The sequence below is a fragment of the Bemisia tabaci genome, chromosome 4 (genome assembly GCF_918797505.1).
Source record: "Bemisia tabaci chromosome 4, PGI_BMITA_v3".
Taxonomy (NCBI): domain Eukaryota; kingdom Metazoa; phylum Arthropoda; class Insecta; order Hemiptera; family Aleyrodidae; genus Bemisia; species Bemisia tabaci.
In genome coordinates, this window is record NC_092796.1 from 5,699,665 (window position 1) to 5,723,984 (window position 24,320).

Consider the following 24,320-nt stretch of genomic DNA (forward strand, 5'->3'; position numbering starts at 1 on the left):
TGCTTTTGCTCAGCAGTTCAGTCTCCTCTAATCTTGGTTCTTGGGACAAAGAAAGAAAATCTGCCTTTTGAAAAAAAGGAAAAAAGATTGGTTTTTTTTGGGTACTCAAACCATCAAGTTACTCAGATTGTTGGACATTAAAGTTGATTTTCTGGTAGACTGACTGAGGACTATGAGCCAATGAAAGAAGCAGCAGGTGCGATTTAAAAATCATAAGAATTTTATTGATTTTTCAATTACAAAGTACAAAAATTATTGTGACGATAAGTCAAATGGCCTCCATTTAAGTGGCTGTTAACCGAGAACTAGCAGATACTTAAAAGTAAACATTATTCTTTCAGAAGGTACACATTAATCATAAGCTAAAGCATCAAGTATAGCTCTTGAAGAGCTATCTTAAAATATGTGTTTAAAAACCTCTGACAAAACAGCAGAAACTTACTTGTTTAATCTTTCTACACATTCCTATCATGAATCTTACTCTGATATTTTGCTCTTACAAAAAAAGAAGAAAAAAGAGGATACTGGAAATAACAGAGTAAAGCAAAGAAATGGCAAAGAAAAACCCGGTCATTCCAGAGGAACAATGAGTTAAGACTCATTAGATCTATGTAGGCTTACAATGCTTGTCACATTGAGATGAACTTGACAATTTCTTTCTAATTTAGTGAGAGAACAATACCATGGTTCAATTCATGCCTCAAAAAATAAGTATTAAAAAGAGAAAAAAAAGTCTAGGTTCATTATAAGACAACTAACTTGAATACACAATAGCCTTTTTGACTTTTAGCCGTATGAATTTGAGGACACACTTTGTCTTCAAAAAGACTAATTATGGATCAGAGCACAATGAACGATAATTACACCATTGTTCAGCTCTCATAGTCTCTTTAACTTAAATAATATCAATTATGCATTTGTTTTGATTAAAAAAAAAAAAAATAAATAAATAATTGCCCTTGCAGTCAAAATTAAAAATATTTGTCTGATAGAATGTTACACTAGGTTTAATGGTATCTCTTTACACGCAGTGTAGGACTGAGAGGTTCAAATTTTCTTCAATATAATACACTTAAACAATAACACCAGTAGGTTAGTGATACACCTACACTTTTGAGGTAATAAATGTACATTTTCATGGAACCACAGTAGGATACATCACTTAGTTCTGCTTACAATTAAGAAAAAGAAGAAGAAAAAAATAAAAAAGAAGGAAAAAGTGTAGAAAAATTAAAAAGAAGAAACTGGGTAAATGAAAATCGAGCATCTAACGCAAGACAATCCTTCTTGCTGAATTGCAGACGCTTATGTATTATTTCTGGTTCATGATGGAGAGCGACTTCGACTGTAGGAGTGCCGGACAGGGGAATATGTTGGTGAACTGCGGTAACGAGATGGTGGTGAGTAGCTACGTGATCGTGATCTGCCGCTGTAACGATCATCACTATCTTTGTCATCACCAGAGTAATCTTCTTTCACACGGATATAAGAAACTTCACCCTAAAAATTAAATGTTTTTTTTTTTAACAAACAGAATTGTTTATCAGTTTTATGGAAAACAAATAAGACAATATTTTGATAATTTTAAAATTAATTTTTAAAATGTTTTACTCACTATACTGATATACTGAATTTTTAACCGATGCATTTTTAAAAGTGATTTTTTAAAAAGTTCTTGTACAATAATTGATCAAACTCTAGTTCGGTGCTTTCAAAAACAATTTTAAGTAAAAAACATTTACTCGACACAATGGCATTGCACAGCCCCAGCCAACTTTTTAAATCAAAACTATAAGACGATTATCTCCCTGATTATAGTTGAAATGCGACCAGGGAAATAATTATTTGTGCAAATGAGCCTCATCAAAAAATGTTGTATTTATACAAATTTTGTGCAGCGGTAGTGAAAAAAGTATCTTTATACTTACTTCATGAGATCTAAATCTAGAATCATCCAATTTTTTGAACGCATACTTCATGTCGTCATGTCGCAAAAACTCAACAACACCTGTTCCATCTTTGTAGACGTCAGCAAAGCATACATCACCGGCTTCTCGCATGTGGTCCTTCAAGTCCTGCCAACTTCCAGACGGAGGCAGTCCTGAAAGAAAATAATATTTGGATGTGAATTATAATTTTATGCTGGGAAATTTTCCATGAACTCGTTGGCTTCGGCAAGGTGGTTTAAAAAAGGGTGGAACCCAAAAGAACATTTTTTTATCATATGGATCAAGATTATTAAGAAAGAAACACTTCATGCAAAATTTTTCGGCAAATATTTAAAAAACATCGGAGAGATAAAAAAATAAAAAAGTTAGGAAAGTTATGAAACTAGAGCATTTCCCTGTGCCTTAGAGGTGGAGTGCAGAGAGTTCTTCGTCTTCACATTTGAGGCTGCCTTTACATTGCTGCCCACTTGAGACTCTTTTCCCTTCACATTTTTTGACCCGGCTTTCACATTATTGTCCTTGTAAGACTGCCTGTTTCACAATTTTTTTTGCATAAAAGAGCGCCTTGCACCGTTTCCTTTGCAAATAGGAAAACGCTAAGCAGTTTTCTTTTAAAAAAAGAGCGCATTTAAAGGTTTTCTTTATTTAAGGTAGCGCTTTTCCTTAACATTCTCCCACAACCTACTGGATCACTTTCTGCACCACTGTTTAAAAGTACTGACGGAGAGCCCAATAAATTTTTATGACATGAGTGAAGTCTAGAGGTACCTGCCAATGCTATAATTTTTTATATAATAAATCCATGTAAATTTTGATGAAAATTCAAAAAAGGGCTCCATAGTAAATAATTTGTGCTGAACATTGCTACCAGGAGATAGCTCAAAACAATGATGCGCTCAGAACAACCCAGAACATTGAGTGCCTCAGAATTTATGTACATGATAGGACACATTTTTTATATAATTCACATTTAATACGGACTTATCAACAAACCTGTAACAAGAACTCTGTACTGAGAGCGTCTGGCTGGTGGGCCTCGTCCGCCTCGGCCACTGGAACTAGCTCCACGGTCACCTCCTCTGCCTCCTCGGAAGTTGGGACCTCCCCCTCGCGGGAACTCAACTCGTAGTCTGTAACCATCATAGTCATATCCATCTCGAGCATGCACAGCATCATCCGCATCACTAAAAGATGAAAAAAAAACTATTAAAAAAGTGTGATTGAATTACAGAAATGGAGTGATTGAGAGGGTTGATTAAGTCGGAAGATTTTTTACCCGAGGGAGGAAAAGATATTTTCTTTCTACAGCCATGGGTTGCAATTGAGCTACAGATGTTCAGATATACTTACCAGGATAGAGAATTTTTACCCACTTTTCAAAAAAATCTGAACTAAATACTTCAGTACAGCATGCCTTAGAAATGCAACAAAAGGCACTCATTCAGCTTGCAAAAAATTAATGTCGCGGATTCTTGAGTGCAAGTTTTTGAAAAAAATACCTGCCGATGTAAGAAGATCAGGATCAAATCAAACATCAATTTTACTTTCATTCAATTATCAGGGTACATTTTATGTCTACACTGTTACAGGGATATGATCTCTGATGAAACATGAAAACAATGGCATCAGTTTAACACTAACAAAGGAAGGTGGCATAAGACTGGTGCAAGAAATAACTGAATGTATTCCTTACACTGATCAAAGTTCATCGTGAGAATTAATCTGGTTATAGCTCATTTTATTTGTACAAATTGTGAAATGTAACGCAACGTGAGAAATGAGTTCAAGAGACATGGAATAGCTGATGGGTAGGGGAATGAGCTTCAGATGGTTTATCTCATTTTTTGGGTGTCTTTCCAGTTCACTTTTGAACAGCTTGGGAAGCTTATCTCTCTCCATTCTGGACCTTATGACCAACACAGAAAAGAGACTTACACACTGACAAAAAACCACAACATTAATCTCTGATAAAGCTTCATTCATCACTGATTAAAGTTTCATTTATCACCTAAAATTACCAATGGTTTAAAATTTTGACACTTTCACATGGAGGGGGCAGGAGGAAGCCACTACAGAATGCATAATTGAATGATATTTGAATTGTTAGAGCTTTTAAAAATTGATCTGAGGCAAATTTTTTGGGCCATAAATAACGAAACCTGTTCCTGGGGAAGGGGAAGAGAAAAACATAATTTCCAAGTATGATTTCAATTTTCTCTTGATACCTTTGAACACTTTCGAGTTCTTTCTTACTTGAAAGCTACACTTCACTGATTGAGATCTAAGATGTGTGCACTTGCACATTTTTAGAGGAGTTTCCAAGCGGGTTAGTGGGCTGGGATAATGCTGAGAAGAATTTTGCAGCCAAATTTTTCTTTGACATACCCTCCCCCCTTCCCCTGATCAAAGCAATGGCAACCAGACTTCTGTTCCTTTTCCACCTGATAATGAGTACACTAAAAAAACTGTTTCCTTTTTATAATTATTTTTTGTATCGTGATGTCAAAAATGTATGTATCCATGCAGTGCTAACACATGAGCTCATTCTTCAAGAATTGTGTAAGAAAGTTGGATTTAATAGCAAAACCATGCAATTTCGCATGGTTAGAAGTTGCATAATAAATATATTTCATGCAGTAACTTTCGGACACCAGGGACTTGATTGCAGTCTTAATCTACTTAATTAATTGCAATCAGTGCACTATTTTTTAAGTGCCTTTGAAAGTAAGATTCTATTAGTGGGACTGAAAAACTGTAAAATTTCCTTGTCAACAGAATCTACGAAAAATGAAATTTGAATGAATTAGAGGCCAATTTTCTTTGTGACTACTGAAAGAGAAGAAAAAATTTGGAGCTTTTTTCATGTTTTTTTTTCGTTTTTATAATAGACTCACTTTTATCCTAGGGGTAATCCGTGGATCCAATAGTTAAGTCAGAAATTATTTTCAGAAAAAACAGTGGCGACTTCTCGAAGTACGCGTCCACATGAAAATCCTTTCCCAATTAAAGCGAGTGTCCCGATCCTCTCCTGAATCCTTTTTCGATTATAATGGAGTCAGTATCCATTTTAACGTCCTTTATCCAAATAAAATGAAGTCCAAATCCTTTCTGATTCCTTTATCCATATCCTTTTCCATTCAAATGGAGTCCAATTTGTGTAAAAATTGAGTCCAAATCCTTCCTGTATCCTTTTTCCACATCCTTTTCCAATCAAATGGAGTCCAATTTGGGTTAAAATGGAGTCCAAATCCACTCCAACACACTTTACCAGTGTTAACACGGAGTCCAATCCTCTTCTAAATCCAATTCCAATCATACTTCGTGTTAACACGTTCTTATGACCTTCTTCGCAGTCAAACATCTGAATAAAGGAGGGAAAAAGAATGCTTGTGAATTATTGGAATAGTCAAAAAAGGCGCTTAGAGAGTTTAAAAATAACATACACAGGGTGGCAAATTTTCCTGATAGCAAAATAACTCTTGGACAAATGCTGCTGAAGAGATGAGATTAGTGGTACATCCTTCAATTAAAAATTGCTAATTAGTTTACTAAGAGGCGCCGACATTTTTGCTTCCTTAAAGGCAGAGGTATGTTTTTTTAATATTTTTTTTTAGATAGCATCCTTCATGTGATTTATTGTCAGGTTAATACCTCAATTTTCTGCAAAATGACGGCAGCAGTGTGCAAGAAGTTATTTACCTTGGCTTTTTTTTTTTCAATGAAAATTGATGTCTAGGGATTTAAGGAGTTGAACCTAAAAAAAACTCAGCATTGGTTTTTAATAGTAAACGAGCAATTTCATAGTTTTAACTCATTGTTTGCACAAGAAGCTTTATCCCTCTCGTTTTGATATATACATTACAAATGGGAGGGGGAGGTCGGGGGAAAAATTGTAGTCCCCTCAAAACGTAGTTTCCTCACACAACGGATGTACCTCAAATCTCAACTTTAAAATTAAAACCATTCAGCAGATACATTTTACTTGTTCCAGGACTTTTACTGCACCCCTTTCAGTCTACAGCCAAGATATATTTTTTAAAAATCAATTGTACTTAGAGGGTAAGGCTAAGTGCATATGTAAACAAGAACATTCTCGAATGATTTTTCCGTGGTGATGAGTTTTTTTTTTTTTTTTTTTCTGATTCTTACATTGGTCTGCATTAACTATTACCTCTTCTTTGGGGTGCAAGATTAACTATGATGAGAGAATTCTTGAATGTGACATTCTTGTAGAAGATCAGTATGACAGAAAATTGAGGTTGCCAAATTTTATGCTACTTAGAAAATTCCCCCGAAACAAGGGGAGCATTGCTTAGGTCTTTAAGACCACTTCATCTTCTCCTTCCTCTGCAATGAAATTGCAGAAACTAAGAGAATTAGATCAAAATTAAATTACATCAGATTACAGAAGTTTTAATATTTTGAAATTGAAGTCTTTCATTTGTTTTGCTACGACTTGTAACAGGATTACTAATTGAGAAATCTTGCGACAGAGCACCTAACAAAAAAATAATTAAAGAACACTCATCTTCTTACCAGCTTCCACTATCCAAGATAAAGGAAGCGATGCAAAATGGAGGCTAAAAAGAGAAAAATATTAATAATTCCTGTACAAATATGGACTTAGATAACGGTAGACCAACTGAAACAGTTACATTAGAAGGACTTGGAGTTTCCTACTTTGACACCCACTTGACTGATGAAACAGCGCAATAATTATGATACTTAAGATGTATCTAGACTGCAATATTTATACATTTCTGGTTGCCTACAAGTTCACAAAATTTTAGGCATTGGACATACTTTAAGGTGTCATAAAATTCACTTCCAGAAAAAAATGAATTCTCTTTCACACTGCACATTTTACTTTTCATTTCATTTACATTATGAATAGATTTGATTAAAATATTTAAGTGATACCTAAGAGATGCCGGAGACGCCTGAACCTTGGCTCCAGCATCAAGTGAAGGAATTCTTCAATGATGTTGTTTTAGAGAGGGAAAAATAAGAAAAATATAAGAGGTTTTTTTTATCCATGGAACGTGATGGATCAGGTTATCTGTGTGGTCCAAGCTGTTCTGCTTGAGGTTTAAGATTGCACATAGTCGCTCGGAAACCACAACAGAAAATTGATCCAAGTGTTCCACTCGAACGCATGGAACAGACTCGATCGCGACATTGGACGAGGATGAAAAAGTAATGCAGTTTATCGCAATCCACATAGGTTGGGATGAAGGAAAAAAGCCTTCTTCGTATTCAATTTCTACTGTTTTTGACTCATGGCGTTCTCCTAGCTTCTTGGTACAGGCAAAATTTTGAGGCTCAGATTACAACCAATTTTAGCTTCCAAAATCTTACTACAACTTAGCAACTCCTAAAACTTCATTTCATCAATGGAAAAAATGCAACTCAGGTGAGTAATCACTGCGAGGTTTCATTATCTCAAGTATTAAGTAGAGTCCTTAAGGATGTGCTAATACAGGCACATTGGAATAAAACAATATGAACTAATCAAGTAGTGTTGTCAAAAAAGTTAGTTAGGTACTTTAGGTGTTTTATTAAAACAGGTTCACTTCAGCTGATCAGTAAAATCCTCAAGACAGGCGTAAGATCTAAATTCAATTCTATTAAGGGATGGCGATTGGTGGAACCACTGATTTGCAAAAAAGGAACCTGAATTGGATGTTAAAAACATTAAAAAAACAGCAGGCTTCTCCATGGTTACGAAACTCAAAACTGATCGTTTTGATATCGATGAAAGGTCCAAGACTTACTCTAGTACAAGGACACATAATAGGAGGGATGTTAAACTCCGGGATCTCAAATTCACCAAAGAATAGTGATACAGTAGAAAAAAGGGGACAAAAGTTAATGACAGCTGCAACCAATTTCATCTTGATGCAAAAAGAAAAGTGGCGGCCAAAACCATTGGCGCTGACGGGTGATGAAGAAGCAGCTAGGCACACCAATTATATATGAGATAATGCTAATCTTTTTTGACGACACTTTAAATGAAGGATTCCAATATGGTCCTCAAATCCATAGAGCTCGTTCTGCGGTGGGAAGAAACACCGACTCAGCATTGGTTGAGTCCTCCCTCGCTGAGCGCAGTTTGTAGTAGAGAAAAGAAAGCTCACCGAGGGTCCTCAAATTCGACAAAGGCGAAGGGCGGTCCTCTTCTGTTCTTCAAATCAACATACGTGACGGTTCCAAACTTGTAAAACAGATCCTGGATATCCTTGGTGCGAATGTCTGGTGGGAGGTTACCGACGTAAACCCTGCACTCGTTTCGTTCGGACCTCGAGTCGTTGCGGGATGACATTTTATTTTGGTGCGAGACTACTTATTTCCTCGGGAAACGGAGAGTGGTCTAGCGGTTTAACGACAGGAATTTGGATAGATTCCTTCCTCACACGCTGTAAACAAACTGCGACGTTGACAGAAGGCGTTCTTATGCTGCCATGAGACTGGAGTGACGGAGGACGAAGAGCACTTTCACCGAAAATTTCGAACAAAATGAGGAGAGTTAAGGGTTGTAAATTAGCTCGGATACTTGGAAATAGGACAGAGTTTACAGGTAGGAAATTACCAACAAGGATGGAAATCGACGCGTGAGAAAATTGTTAACAGCCCTTCCGACTCCGAGAGCGAGAAGCGAGGGGAAACGAACAAAAATGGACGAAGGAAACAAAGATTACAAGATTACGACCGACATTGCATCAAAAACCTGACTCCACAATAAACCATTCAGCAATGTTATTATTTTCTCCGAGTCTTCGCATGCTGCAAAAGTGCATTGAAAAGTGTCACGCTGGAATTTTTCTTCTTATTTTAGTAATTTTAGTATTTTCGTTTTAATTTTGTATATTTTACGAATATTGCAGCCCATTTCTACGTTTCATCCCTCGTGAAAACACATCTGTAATCCAATAGTTAAGGTTAGTTTAAATCATATCCGCGAAGACCCTCCTTTTTTGTGCGAAATATTGTGGCAAGAAAATCGGAGCACTAACAGTGGCATTCATCGCCAAGGGGTTTAGGATACCATCCAGTCATTAATATTTGCTCAAAATTTCAGGGCCTAAGTCATTTCATCATTTCCACTCAGATGCGTAGCAATTTTAGCTTAAGTCCAATGAATTTTTCTGATTAACTTGTGAATTTCTCGCGACCTGGCAGCCGCAGTCCAATCAGGTTTGCTGATTCAACTATATTTTCAACGGTCTCACTGTATTAACTGCCTTGCACTACTACAAGAATTGCCATGTTCATATGTGTCTCCTTCCTCCTATTGGGTGATGTCTGTTAAGGACGGTTCTTATGAGATTAGTACCAATGGCTCAGTACTATTGCATCATTTTTGAAGAAGTGTAGCTCCACCAATCCAGGGATGTAAATTGTCCTAGGCCTTCTGCAGTATTTGGTTATAGGACATTCATCAACGATTTTTTGTCCGCGCACCTGTTTTTCCAGTTCCTAGTTCACGTTCACGTGTTTTTTCGGCACGGGAGTTTTGGTCCATGTACCAACTGAAACCCAAAGTTAATTGGTCCACATGTAAGTACAATCTCTGTAGGTTTGTAGGCGCCAGTGAGCCTTTAGTGCCAGCAGTGCGCCTGTCCGCTGTGTTTTTGGCTGTAATATTTAAACTTGCAGAGTTAGCGTTTTCAACTCATGATTTGGAAATGTTTGCTCACGCTGCATGGATTACTTATTCTCCTCTAAATGGATGAAAAAGAAAAAAAACTGTCGCTTATTTTACACGTGGACGTAAACTCTTGGACAAAACAGGTGCGCGGACAAAAAATCATTGACAGAATGTCCTCAAACCCAGTATTCTGGAATATGCCGGGTTTTTACGAAAAAGGTCAACACAAAGCGCTGATCAATATTTTGTTTCATTTTTTGTTAACTCTAAAATGTGTGCCAAAGTTGCATTATTCATTAACACGTTGACTGCCACGCCGGTCGTATCGACCGGCCTCGAAGGGTTCTGCCGGGGCCACGCCGGTCGTTTCGACCGGGACCCGCTCGCTCGCATTACTAGGCTACTGTGAGGCCAGCGACCGGCGGAGCCGTGTATACGCTTATGGCTCACGACCGGCATGGCCCCAGCAAGAGAATGCACCACTGAATTTTTTTTTGTTTTTTGTTTTTTGTTTTTTTTTTGGGGGGGGGGGGATTTTTTATTTTTTTCATTTTCATGGATCTTTTTCTTTATCATCTTTATTTATTAGTACAATAAAATTACAATAGTGTTGTTTTCTTTGCTTAATATTAGTTACAAACCTTAGAAATTGTACGCATTTTGAAAAATAAATTAAAAAAGGGGAATAACAATTGGGAGGGGGGGGGATTTTTTCTCTTTCAACTTTAATTTTCTTTTTCGCTATTTTTTTTGTTTTAAATTAGAATATAATTACAATCGTTGGTTTTTTACCTCAATATTAATTTTAGACCTCTAAATTTTGGCACAACTTGAAAAATAAATTTTAAAAAAAGGAGGAACAATTTTTTAGGAGGGGGGGAGGTAGGGGTAAAAAGGTAAAATACAGGGTGTTCGAAAAGTCCCCTCCCCCCCTCCTAACTTTTGACCTAATTGAGGTAGAGATTTGAAACTTGGAGGGTGTTCCTAGATCAAAGGGAGCTACTTTTTGAACCCCCCCCCCCAATTTTGGGGGGCCCCCCTTGGGGAGGGGGGGGTTACGGACCCTAACTTTTTTTTTCAAATGGGAAGACCCATTTTGTGATACCTCGTTCGAAAGAACATAAAAAAAGAAATTTTTTCGCGCAAACCCGAAGTCATTATCTCAAACTGTTTCAAAATGGCGGCCGGTCAAAGTTCAAAATGGCCGAAAATTTGACAAACTCGATTTTTTGCCAATGGATTCACCTGAAATTCGGTATCTGGGGGTATTTTGGCACGAGAAAAACGAATTTGACGTTAGATTTTTAAAAAAACCCTAATTTTTCAAAATGGCCGCCGATTAAAGTTCAAAATGGTCAACAATTGGCAACCTCGACTTTTTGCCGATGGATTCGCCTGAAACTCGGTGTTAGGGGGTAAGTATCTGGGTTTGTCTCCTACCCAGTTTTACCAGTCCTTACCAGTAATTCCATGCCGTTCAAGGTTGTAGGTTGACTGCGCGCGAGTCACGCAACGTTGCTGATTCTCAAGGAACACACGACCGGCCGGACGACCGGCGTGGCCTCCGGTGCATTATTTTTCACCGGAGGCCATACCGGTCGTAACGACCGGCGGCTTCAGGCTGAAAGCTGAAAGAATATTACGAAGGTCTATGAAGTTTAGGTTTGATATAGTCAATTCTAGAAAAAATACCAAAAAGAAAAGGCTATGGCGCCGGGGGAAATAAGTACCTAAAACACCGTGGCAGTCAACGTGTTAAGAGTTCAAAAGCAATAAACTGAAAAATTTTAAAAAAAATACTCTGCCTCCTCAATTTTTTAGGCAAATCCTCAATTTGGTTGCGTTCGCGCGGTCGAGAACAATTGACAAGTCTACCACTGTAAGTATATTGGTTCCAATTTGTAAAAGTTGTTGACTCATACCCCAGTAAGCAAGAGCAAAAGAGAGCCTTTTTCAAACTCCTTTTCGGCATTCCTGTCACTAATGGATGTGTTTTTTTCCCCAGGTTTGAGTTCATAATGGAGAACCAAGGAGAGGAGGACAACTCACGAGCAGTAGCTGCTGCTGAAACAGCTAAGTCTGTAAGTCTTTCTCAATGTGAAATGAAAATCTGAGCATGTAATATATTTAATTTTTTACATGGGTTGATGCCCATGGCAAAAGCATAGGAATTATCGTTTCCTAATTAGAGTTCATGCCAAATAAGTTCATACACTTAACCATAAACTGCAACGAAAGATCTGCCACCTTGATTCTTACATTTACTTCTCACGCTAAATTGATGTGAGACGATCTTCCGTCGTAGTCTAAAAGTGCCTAAACTTATTTGGCGTAGATTCTTACAATGTATTTAATACAATAAAAAGTAATACATTTATCCTTAATTTATCCATTTATTCCATTGCATTCTTTTTTCCGGAAAAAGTAATGATTTCTTCAGTTCCTTGCTTGAGTTTTTTTAATGAAAATGTTATCGGAGATTGCCAGGTGGTCTCCTGACTTATTATCTCTTATTGTGCTGTAATAATGGCAACTTCTATCTCCGAGACCTCTGCAAGGTTTCCTTTTAAAGCTGAAGGTCAAGCACAGCCCTATTCTAATTTGCATGTTTAAAGCTTTCACCGATCACTTAATAACAGGGAGCATGAAATAATTTTGGTACAACATACATGTTAATGTATGTAAAGGACTACCTTCCCCCAAAAAGTTGGTAAAATGAAGAAAAAAAAATTACTCTAAATCAGAAAAACAAATGTGAGGGAGGCTTTGGATCTTACGAGTTTTTCTGTCGAATTGATTTAAACAATTTTTAAAAACTTAAGAACATTTTACTGATGGTTTTTTTGCAAGTATGCAAAAAAGAGGCATGCAAATGCAGGCAACATTAGAGAACCATTAGGTTAATTTTACTACGCATCGAATGTGCAGTACATCATTTATGTGAATGGTCAATTTTTTTAACAAAATGGTGTTTGTTTTAGGTCACTCCGAATGTAGCTTCCAAGGCAATTCCTGTAATTCCAAATCCTCACAGGGAGTTGGTAACGAATACAGCCCCTGTCTCGGCCAGCACTGAGGCGGGTATCATCCCAACCATCCAGTAAGTTTCTGAACTAAGATTTCAAGATTTCAAGATTTATTTATTTCAAAAATTTAAATTTACAAAAGTAAAACAAAACAGCTCCATATGCCAAAAGTGAGCTTGTGTGGCATATGTTACTAAACCAAATAAGATAAACAACAAGGAAATAACTAAACAATGGTTGGCATAGCCTGACAGAACAAAAAAATAATATTTTTAAGGCTCAATAGTAAGAGAAAAATTTACGACAAAAACAAACAAAAAAAAAAGTGAAATTGTATATGCAGAAGAAAAACAAAGTATGAATGAATAACTATAACAAGTGGTAACTTAATTAATTGTTAAATTAAGAGGAAAGTAAGCAGAATTAGTTGGAGTGGAGGGCTCTTTTCAAGGCGTTGAAAAAAGTGATGAGCTTAGGGAATATTCTCTCCAAAAAGTGAAATTGCAGATGCAGAGGAAAAACAAAGTATGAATGAATAGCTAAAATTAAGAGGAAAAGGAACAGAATTTATTGAAATAGAGGGCTCTCTCCAAAACATTTAACTCATTAAAAAATTTAAAAACTAAGTTTCTGATATTCCTGGTTTTTTATATGTTTTTTTCTGTTGGTTTGCTTTGTATAGGAAAAAAGAATATTTTTCCATAAAAGTTGCCTGTGAGGAGAAGCACAGTTTTACCTTGTTGGAAGTAACGTTTCTGGAAAAAAATCTCTGAAAATATCGTTTCTCCAGAAACAACGATCGTTCCCTCAAGTCCTTGTTGACCGCACTTAAAAAATCATAATTTTTCTAATAATTTAATCATTTCGTTGTAATATTTTCTGATGTAATGTTTTTCCAGAAACAATGATCAATTTTGTTTGTTTAGCATAAAGAGAAAATGTATTAAGTATTGGATAATTCATGTGCCAAATTGCCAAATAAGGAGCTTAAGAGCTTATCGCAACAATCAGTGTCCTGGAGAATGAACTTTTGAAAATCCTAAGTACACCAAAACAAATAAAATTTCCAATTGCCTCAAGATAAATTTTCATGTCAATTTTCCCTTACATTTTTATCCAATGACACAACCACTTTACAGTCATGCAGGTAGAAGGGAGGAATAAGTTATGTCATTTTTATTTTTGATACCAAAGTAAACTTTTAAAACTTTTTATGAACCCTATCGGTCTTAAAGACGTCTCCAAATATGAAGAATACCTTCAATATATGTCACAGTAACAACATATAGGAATCAATGTTTTTCTGGAAAGAACATTCTACTTCTGATTGTCCCTCCAAAATGTTATAAACTGATATGACTATGTAAGAAAATACATTTTACCGTATCCTACATAACAAGCGCTTTCTAACTAAAGTTAGAATTTTTGAAATATACTGAAGTGTTTGTATCTTGTTCATGGTAATTTTTAGTTTCCTCTAGTTTATAATTTTACTCAAAAAAATCTTTTTGCATCCTTGAAAAGAAACATTTTGAGCACTTTCAACGAGGATGTCTCATGATTTCAAGAAAAATTCTAATTCTAATAAATCAGCAAACAGAGGGAAACATATGACTGACATTGAAGTAGAATTAGATTTATCTATGATCAGATTTGTGTAGCAATGTGGCAATATTTCACATAATGTTCTTTTTTTGCCAGTTTCAGCTCTTGAGTTATGCGCTGAAGCTGTAATAACATGTCAGTTTATGCCTATCTTTGCTGTTATATTCATAATTCAGACGAATGAATTTTGAAAAGCCCCATCTTATTCTGACCAAGATTTTTTTTACAAATAGGAACAATGAAAGATTCTTTTTGTCATTACTTCAACCCACAAGCAGCCTGAATAACCTGTGCTTAAAAAAAAAAAATTGGTATTAAAGTCAACCGATTGTGGTCCTACCAAAGAACATAGCAAAATAATGCAAGATAGAAAGAAAGAATACTTTAGTATGAATTTTCTTATAACTACCTTGAGGGAACCTTCCCAAAACAAAGACGTAAATAAATTTTCACATTCCCACTGAATCAAATATTTTCAATTAAAAAGAAGCAAACCAAAAGCGAATAATCCATTAAATTGAGAGTTCAATCAAAATAATTTTCTATTCATGAATATTATTGTGGAATATTTTCTATGGAAAAATTTGCTTCTTGTCCAAAAAGTTGATTTCATCTCTCCAAATTTTGCCGGTTTGATTCTTTTGCTAAAAGGCTTTAAGGCGTGGCTTCGTAACCATCAAATCTTCAATCAAACAATTTTTTTACATTTATACCTCTTTCTTTTTTCAGGAATACCGTCAGCTCAGTAGATCTAGGTTGTCAGTTAGATTTAGTCAAAATCAACAATCAAGTACGGAATTCAGAGTACAACCCATCTAGATTTTGTGGGGTCGTCATGAGGTTGAGGGAGCCGCGCACCTCTGCGCTTGTGTTCCGTTCCGGGAAAATGGTCGTAACTGGTGCAAGAGATGAAAATTCTGCAAATTTAGCTTCAAGAAAATTTGCTAGGATCCTCCAAAAATTAAATTTTCCAGTAAGTGTAAATGGAGATTTAACTATCCTGTCCAATCAAGAAAAATATTTTGTTCATTTTCTTTTTATCCTACTCATTTTTTCTCGGGCAAAACTATTGTGCATGAGTAGATACTTACGGTTTTGTGGTGGATCACTGGATAAAAGGTATAGTCATGTTGTCGTGTTATTGATACATACAAACAAAATCACAGTGAAGAATGTACAATGTGAATGAAAGAATGAGTATGCATTATTTGATACCTATAGCCCTACGCAGGGTGGATCTGGTGCTACTGAAATCAAACAGGCATTATTGAGTCTTTCTAATTTAAATCTATAATTAATACATAAGTGTTTGGTGCAAATGGTTCTGGTACACATTTATTCAAATCCCAAATTGGATTCGATCGCAATTTGTGAACAGGAAATTTTAGAAAGGGGTTTCTCTGAAAGTAGAGAAGTGTTTTTGTCAAAATGTGAAGTATTAGATGTAGCAGTTCTTTTCATTATAACCAACGAATGTATCCAATTATCTTTCATAAAACAATCTAGGTATACAACTCCTGAGCATTTATGTGTGTTTAAAAAATATCAATTTTATTCATTAACCTAAACATATTAACTTTTTTTCTCTTTCTTTTTCTAGGTGAAATTCATCAATTATAAAGTACATAATGTAGTAGCAACTTGTGATCTAAGGTTTCCTATTCGTCTTGAGAATCTGAATCAACTCCATGGACAATTTTGCAAGTCAGTATAGCTTTCTACAGTGTTTTCTAGTCATTTGACATTTTTTTTTTAACGAAATTCTGATCAAAATACCTAGTAATGCTATAGCTACCAATAGAAAATCTACTTATTTAATGCTAATTCCATGCAATCAATAATTATCAATGGAGACTTGTTTATCATCGGGAAAATTCCTATATTGTCTACACCATGAAAGGTGGCGGTTGAGAGTCAAAGTTAGTAGTACTGGCTGGGGGTATTGTTCAAAGGTTGAAGGACAAGGGTTGGCTCATTTAGAGTATTTACAGGTCTGGAAAATCTAAGAAACCGGGATTATCAGGAAATTTCATTAGGTCAGGGAAATCAGGATAAAGTAAAGTTGGTAATTTTAAAAATTTTGAAAATCTTGAAACTTGTAATCTGATAAAAACATCAGTGCAGTCTACATAAACTGAGTCTTGGTCAGGTTCTAGGTCCAATGCTCTGAATCACACTCTGAATAGTGAAAAGAGGAATTGTTTCCAATAAAGAATCGCAATTTCAGTTAATTAAATGATTAATACATGGAGCAGGAAGGCAGATATGTTTCTGTCATTTGCAGTGAAGTTAATGCCTAGAATTATTAATTTTCAGTTCTATGTGTGCAAATTGTTGATGTAAAGGTCAGGGAATTTCAAACATTTTGGTCCGTAAAAACCTGGAAAAGTCAGGGAAGTTTTCCCGCCAAGTTTGAAGACACCGTATCATTTTATCAGATATTTTTGGAAATTTTCTCTGGGCCACTGACTGGACTTCTCTGTGTACCTCCTTCTGATTTTACCAAATCGCTCCTCTCCAAATTACTCTATTTTACATTGAAACTGAATGTATTTGACCTATAAAACTTTAGGAACCTTGGTCCAGAGTTAATGTCGTAGATTATTCCAGAACACATACCTATTTTTCATAATTTCATTCATGATTTTTTAGAGGCTTCAAACCTATTATTGGGTATTATGTTATTCCATTAATTTATTTATTTTTTTCAGTTACGAGCCTGAACTGTTTCCGTCACTAATTTACCGAATGGTGAAGCCTCGTGTTGTGCTCTTAATTTTTGTCAACGGAAAGTTGATTGTCACTGGTAAGTGCCATCGCCATAACACTTTCCTTTTAAGTGCACTGGTTCCTTTTTTGTTTTATTTTGGTAAGAGGAAGAAATTTTTTCAAAACTTTTTTTTTCAGAAAGTCATATGAGTTTGTTTGACATTTTCCTTTTTGAGTGATTTTTCCCCACTGTTGTGAGTACAGATTCTGAAATCTGCAGACAAATTTGTGCAACGATTCTCCTATGAAAAAATAAAATTCTCGCAGTAATACTGATGCAGTGCTGGCAAGGTACGTTTCTTCAAGTGGAAGATTACGAATCCTCAACTAGTCAAAGAAGGATGGACATGGCTCCTTTATGAAATTATCACTAATATCTAGAATTTTATTTACCTGTTAAATGCTCATTCAGTTCAATTAGGAAATTGATAAAAATTTTAAGTGGCTCATTGTAGTTTATTTTTGAGAATATCGTCAAAGACAAGAGCGCTACAAAAGATATACTCACAATCATTCCTTAAAATACATTCAGGAAACATAAATTACCTAAGTTCATCGATCTGAGGCTCCTAATTTTATGAATTAATGTGCCATGATCCAGTCTCTCAAATATAATTACATTTATTACCTTATTTTCTTGTTTTTGTTTTGTTTTATATAGGTGCCAAAAGTAAAGCAGAGATCATCGAGGCTCTTGACACTATTGTTCCTGTTTTAAGGAGCTTCCGCAAAGTCTGAAATCCAACGTCTTTTGGTCATCTAACTTTCATCTCATCATAGGTTCTCTTGTTTCCATTCAATTTTCACATCATTTATCATCGTGTTTTCCTCTTCCTTAATTTTCTACATGAATTTAGAATCATATTCATAATAATTGAAAGTTAATTGTTGCTCTGAGAAACTCTGAAGCAAGACCACTCCACACGAATCGGTTTTTCCTGTGGGTGAGTTTTGAGACCCTACCGCATATTGGCAGGGAAAGTTTAAATTTAATGTATATTTTATTCCGGTCAAGTAAAGATCAGGCGATAAAGTATAACTCAAAAACATGTGGAGTGACTGGTACGAGTGGATTGGTCTTCATCCAGAGCTTCCAATGGGTTAGTTGCACCTATTTTTTTAAATTCATTTTCATAAAATGCTGAGTAAATTGAGTCTCCTGTAATTTTTTTCTTTCTTTTATTTTTCTGACTCGAATTGACAGAGAAAAACAATTTTAAAGTCACCAAAATCTGGATTTGTTTGACACAACATTTTCGGCAGTCTGCTATGATGTAGGCAGGTAAGAGAGTCTGCATTTGTGTAGGCCAGATTTTAATTAGCTTTTTCTTCCGGACGAAGTGGTTTTTCAACTTTTTCAATTGACCTTGTGGTTTTTTTGATGAAATGATACTGTCAGATACACTGCAAAAATTTTATGCCTCGAAATCATTAACTTTAGTTTTTTCAGTTCCTTCTGTTTCTTTTTTGTTATTATTTGTGAATAAAATGTTAATTATTGTTCTAAGCTTACATACTTTTGTTTTTTTTGTCTCTCACCTCTTTTCTTATTTTCCCAGTGCTTATGATATCTGTAAATATTTAATGGCTGTATCAACTCTGAAAACTTCTTGAATACTGCAAGTGGTAACTTGTGAACTTCCTACTATTTCAACGAAAATAAGGCTTTCATATTTTGCAGCTTTTGCACAGTACTGAAAATATATTTGAACACGTACATTGCACATCCTAAAATATTTATTACTTGCCAACCATCTTGGAAATCAACAAATATGTATGTACTTTTTGCAATACAAAGCCAATTTTGCCTTTAAAATTCTATAGCTCGTTTTGGTCAAAACTTAAAGTGTTCACATTTTTTGTAAACATCAACCAGTTTGTTTTCTGAATTATGACCCGTAAAACAAGCACATTGACTGCGACTGTGCTCTAAAAGTCACTATTGCTGTAAGAATCTGATTTTGGGCATGCTGTCAGCTCACCGGCGAGTACTTTTGCTGTGTTACGAGGGTCATCTAATAAGTGAGTTCTGCCAGTTTACCTATAGCTTCAGAACCTCCAGAAAAATGAAATAAATCGAATTGGTAAAGAATTGTGTACTGGACAGAAGTTGCTTCAAAAGAGGAATATTCCCATTTACGGATGACCTGTTGGCTACACAATAGCCCAACTATTCTAAGGGTCATCTGGAAATGGACATGTTCCCTTATAGAAATGATGTGTTGACAATTCTTAGCTTCATAACAAGCACAAGATTTCTACAGTGAGGTTTGAAAGGTACTCAAGTAGATATGTGAGATAACTCAGTGGTACTTTTGCCTTTGCACAGGCCTACCTTTGACTGTGCCACAGAATAATAGCTACTGTGCTAGCACCTAGCAGAGTGTGGAGTAAGTTACCCTATGTTCTTGAGCGCAGTAACCGATCACTTATTCTCATCCTCATATTCTCAGCTCAGATCTGGTCCAGTGGTTTAATATTTTTTTAATCGACTATAGTCATCAAGGAATTAAGATTTTTATTCAATGGTACCCACTTGCCGTGAAGATTCACGTCTCTTGTGCCTTCAATTGAAAAATTCTAGTCCAAGAATCTGCCACTGCAATAAATTTCTCGAAAATGTCAGAATTATTTGGATTGATTTAATTCTATTAGATTTTTGCAAAGCTGTGAACATAATTTGACTGGCTTACCCACCATGTACCTTGGCCATCCTCTCTCAAGTTTTGCTGTATGGTCATGGACCAAGAGAATAAATATTTATTCTCTTTTAATATTTAATTCATTTATTCTCTCTACCTTTTAATTTATTCTCAATATTTATTCTCTTGGTCCATGATATGGGTATCTGTTCAACAACAATATCCGATCGTGGAATTGAGCGCTCCTTCATTTTGAAGGTATGTAATTTGAGCAACGTTGAAGTTAATGAAGTAGTATCTTTCTTCATTGAAGGAGCGCTCTCGAGCTCCACGCAGTCCAAGCTAAAGTACCTTTATAGACAGAGTAGGTATGGCCATTCGTATCTTTTTACTACCGGAAAACTATTCCGCTTTTTGATTGGTCAACGAGTTTTTAGGCTTCATGATGCTCTTAGGGCCGTTTATAAACAAACAAGATGGCGACTCACCGTAACATCGATAAGAAGCTAAATTTGACAAAAATTTCAATTATACGGCAGTAACAATTTAAACTAGCATATCTACGAATAACACACGAAAAAAACAAAAATACACGCTGGGCCTAGTAATTTGGTCCGCGGTGGTAGTGGCGAGCCCGAATCCGGGTGCCTCGAAAAAGCACCGGAGTGCTTTCCGACCATGAGCCCTGGAAAGAACTGCCGTAACCGGGGACTAAGGCTCAACTTGGATTGGTCCATACGCTGTTTTGTCCTTTCTCTCTCTCTCGCACTCATTGCTAAGATGCGGCACGTCAAAAGAGCACACTCGGTTTTGACAAGCCGCCGTTTTATCGTCTATCTGTCTCCCACTCATTGAGAACATGCGACAACCCGCGGCTCGTCAAAGAGACACACACACACTCGCACCCATAGGCGTAGCTAGGCCATTTTGCTGGGGGGGGCCTGGCCCCCCACCACCGGGGGTCTGGGGGGTATGGAATACCCCCCAGGTCAGCGGGGGATCCGGGGGCCTCCCCGGAAAATTTTTGAAATTTAACGCTATTTGAGCGCATCTCGAGGCACTTGTGGCGTTATCTTCCTTCAATTTCTGCCTAAAATTCACCCAGTTTATGCATTTTAAGGTTAAAATACTTTGAAATTGTTGCATTCAACAGGTTATTCCATTTATTTTCTCACTTTTAACCACTCATTCGTGTGAAAATTGCGAAATAAATGTTTAGTGAATGCCAGAATCATGCCAGAGGCATCCTCTCACGGGCCACGGCGACAGAACACCGATCACTCGAGGCAGGTCTCAAGGGCCAGCCCCCTGCAAACATACAGGCTGGCCTCGTAATTCGGTCCGCGGTGGTAGTGCGCTGGGGAATTCCGTTGCCGGCAAAAGCACCCAAGTGCTTTCCGAGCGTGAGCCCGGGAAAGAACGGCCGTAAACGGGGAGCAGGGCTCAACTTGGATTGGTCGATACGCTGTTTTGTCGTCTCTCTCTCTCGCACTCGATTGGGCAGATGCGGCACGTCAAAGGAGACCACTCGGCTTTGCCAAGCCGCCTCGGAATCGTCCATCTCTCTCGCCACTCATTGCATCAGATACGGCAACATTCCGCGGCTCGTCAAAGGGACACCTGGCGCTCACACACACTCGCAAAAATACAGGCTGGGCCTCGTAATTCGGTCCGCGGTGGTAGTGCGCTGGGGAATTCCGTTGCCGGCAAAAGCACCCAAGTGCTTTCCGAGCGTGAGCCCGGGAAAGAACGGCCGTAAACGGGGAGCAGGGCTCATCTTGGATTGGTCGATACGCTGTTTTGTCGTCTCTCTCTCTCGCACTCATTGGGCAGATGCGGCACGTCAAAGGAGACCACTCGGCTTTGCCAAGCCGCCTCGGAATCGTCCATCTCTCTCGCACTCATTGATCAGATGCAACATTCCGCGGCTCGTCAAAGGGACACCTGGCGCACACACACACTCGCAAAAATACAGGCTGGGCCTCGTAATTCGGTCCGCGGTGGTAGTGCGCTGGGGAATTCCGTTGCCGGCAAAAGCACCCAAGTGCTTTCCGACCATGAGCCCTGGAAAGAACGGCCGTAAACGGGGACTTAGGCTCAACTTGGACTGGTCCATACGCTGTTTTGTCCTTCTCTCTCTCTCGCACTCATTGTTGAGATGCGGCACGTCAATGGAACACACTCTGCTTTGACAAGCCGCCGTTTTATCGTCTATCTCTCTCAGGGCCGGACTGGCTAAGGCAGCTAGGCAGCGATCGCTGCCTAAGAATTGCCGGCTCAGGGGCCCCGTCGGGGCCCCTGAGCCGACAATTCCTGAATTTATTCTTCAATAAATGAAATGAATCCATGAAAAAGTGAAAAATCCTTGAAAAAATCCTTGAATTTATTCTTTAATAAATGAAATGAATCCTTGAAAAACCCTCGTTTTTTCCAGTCCTTGAGGGTTTAACTCATAACACCTTCTCTGAGGCCCCTACGGCCGGAAAAAGGTAATCTCAGGGGCCCCTGAAAAGATGCCAGCAAGGGCCCCTCAGCGATCGAAAAATATGAGCTTCAAGGGCCCTGGAGCGGCCCTCGAAGCTATATTTTTCCGGCATATAAGGGTTTTTTACTTTGAACAGCATGACTCTTTCTCTGAGACCCCTATAGCCCGAAGAAGGTCACTTCTGGGGCCCTTGAAAAGATGTCAGCAGGGGCCCCTGACCCTGGGCTCGAAAAAAAGAGTTTTACTTTCAGGGGCCCTTCCGGGTCTCGAAAGCTCTTTTTTCCGGTCTTTGAAGGTTACTCGATTTAAAATGACTTCTATTTTGAGGCGCCCCTACTGGCCCTGCAGCCGGGAGAAGGTAACTTCAGGGGCGGGGCCTCTGAAAAGATACCAGCAGAGGCCCCTGCGTATAAGTTTGAGGAGGTTATGTGCTTCTTTATCAACAAGAGAAATCGCCGAATTTTTCAAAAAATATCTAAAAAAATAGGTGACATTTTCGGAGGCGCTATTTATCAAATTTCAATGCGAAAAGAGCCTAAAACTTCTATTTTCAGGGGTTAAATTTTCAAAATTTTACGGGGGAGGACCCCCGGACCCCCCTCCATCCCTGGGGGGCGACCCCCAGACCCCCCATAGGGGCCCAGTTTTTACGTCAGGGGCCCCAAATCCTAGTAGCTGCCTAACTTTTTTACGCCAGTCCGACTCTGATCTCTCTCCCACTCATTGATCAGATGCGGCAACCCGCGGCTCGTCAAAGGGACACACACACACTCGCAAAAATACAGGCTGGGCCTCGTAATTTGGTCCGCGGTGGTAGTGCGCTGGGGAATTCCGTTGCCGGCAAAAGCACCCAAGTGCTTTCCGAGCGTGAGCCCGGGAAAGAACGGCCGTAAACGGGGAGCAGGGCTCATCTTGGATTGGTCGATACGCTGTTTTGTCGTCTCTCTCTCTCGCACTCATTGGGCAGATGCGGCACGTCAAAGGAGACCACTCGGCTTTGCCAAGCCGCCTCGGAATCGTCCATCTCTCTCGCACTCATTGATCAGATGCAACATTCCGCGGCTCGTCAAAGGGACACCTGGCGCACACACACACTCGCAAAAATACAGGCTGGGCCTCGTAATTCGGTCCGCGGTGGTAGTGCGCTGGGGAATTCCGTTGCCGGCAAAAGCACCCAAGTGCTTTCCGAGCGTGAGCCCGGGAAAGAACGGCCGTAAACGGGGACAAGGCTCATCTTGGATTGGTCGATACGCTGTTTTGTCCGTCTCTCTCTCTCGCACTCATTGCGCAGATGCGGCACGTCAAAGGAGCACCACTCGGCTTTGACAAGCCGCCGTCGGAATCGTCCATCTCTCTCGCACTCATTGATCAGATGCAACATCCGCGGCTCGTCAAAGGGACACGGCGCACACACACTCGCAAAAATACAGGCTGGGCCTCGTAATTCGGTCCGCGGTGGTAGTGCGCTGGGGAATTCCGTTGCCGGCAAAAGCACCCAAGTGCTTTCCGAGCGTGAGCCCGGGAAAGAACGGCCGTAAACGGGGAGCAGGGCTCATCTTGGATTGGTCGATACGCTGTTTTGTCGTCTCTCTCTCTCGCACTCATTGGGCAGATGCGGCACGTCAAAGGAGACCACTCGGCTTTGCCAAGCCGCCTCGGAATCGTCCATCTCTCTCGCACTCATTGATCAGATGCAACATTCCGCGGCTCGTCAAAGGGACACCTGGCGCACACACACACTCGCAAAACATACAGGCTGGGCCTCGTAATTCGGTCCGCGGTGGTAGTGGCGAGCCCGAATCCGGGTGCCCCGAAAAAGCACCGGAGTGCATTCCGACCATGAGCCCTGGAAAGAACTGCCGTAAACGGGGACTAAGGCTCAACTTGGATTGGTCCATACGCTGTTTTGTCCTTTCTCTCTCTCGCACTCGTTGCTCAGATGCGGCACGTCAAAGGAGGACAATCGGCTCTGACAAGCCGCCGTTTTATCGTCTATCTCTCTCCCACTCATTCATCAGATACGGCACCCGCGGCTCGTCAAAGGGACACACACACACTCGCAAACATACAGGCTGGGCCTCGTAATTCGGTCCGCGGTGGTAGTGCGCTGGGGAATTCCGTTGCCGGCAAAAGCACCCAAGTGCTTTCCGAGCGTGAGCCCGGGAAAGAACGGCCGTAAACGGGGAGCAGGGCTCA

The 24,320-nt window shown here is 38.8% G+C and overlaps 2 protein-coding genes across 5 annotated transcripts; one reads left to right on the forward strand and one right to left on the reverse strand.

The window, feature by feature from the left end:
• Positions 1-197: 197 nt before the first annotated feature.
• On the reverse strand, positions 198-8,585 carry SF2 (splicing factor 2). Of its 2 annotated transcripts, none has more exons than XM_019042706.2 (4): positions 8,087-8,585; positions 2,943-3,133; positions 1,929-2,101; positions 198-1,500 (listed from the first exon to the last, which is right to left on the reverse strand). In XM_019042706.2, the coding sequence occupies exons 1-4, from the start codon at positions 8,269-8,271 to the stop codon at positions 1,324-1,326; spliced, it is 726 nt and encodes a 241-aa protein (XP_018898251.1). In that variant the 5' UTR covers positions 8,272-8,585; the 3' UTR covers positions 198-1,323. The 2 variants fall into 2 exon arrangements, with proteins under 2 accessions (XP_018898251.1, XP_072155294.1); XM_072299193.1 differs by lacking the exon at positions 8,087-8,585 and adding an exon at positions 3,453-4,407.
• Positions 8,586-8,745: 160 nt separating this feature from the next.
• LOC109031267 (uncharacterized) lies at positions 8,746-18,509 on the forward strand. 3 transcript variants are annotated; one of them, XM_019042703.2, is made up of 8 exons: positions 9,753-9,816; positions 11,419-11,476; positions 11,603-11,678; positions 12,579-12,697; positions 14,958-15,201; positions 15,829-15,932; positions 16,940-17,034; positions 17,659-18,509. In XM_019042703.2, the coding sequence occupies exons 1-8, from the start codon at positions 9,768-9,770 to the stop codon at positions 17,733-17,735; spliced, it is 822 nt and encodes a 273-aa protein (XP_018898248.2). In that variant the 5' UTR covers positions 9,753-9,767; the 3' UTR covers positions 17,736-18,509. The 3 variants fall into 3 exon arrangements, with proteins under 3 accessions (XP_018898249.2, XP_018898250.2, XP_018898248.2); XM_019042704.2 differs by lacking the exons at positions 9,753-9,816; positions 11,419-11,476 and adding an exon at positions 8,746-8,887; XM_019042705.2 differs by lacking the exons at positions 9,753-9,816; positions 11,419-11,476 and adding an exon at positions 8,894-9,143.
• The last annotated feature ends 5,811 nt before the right edge of the window (positions 18,510-24,320 follow it).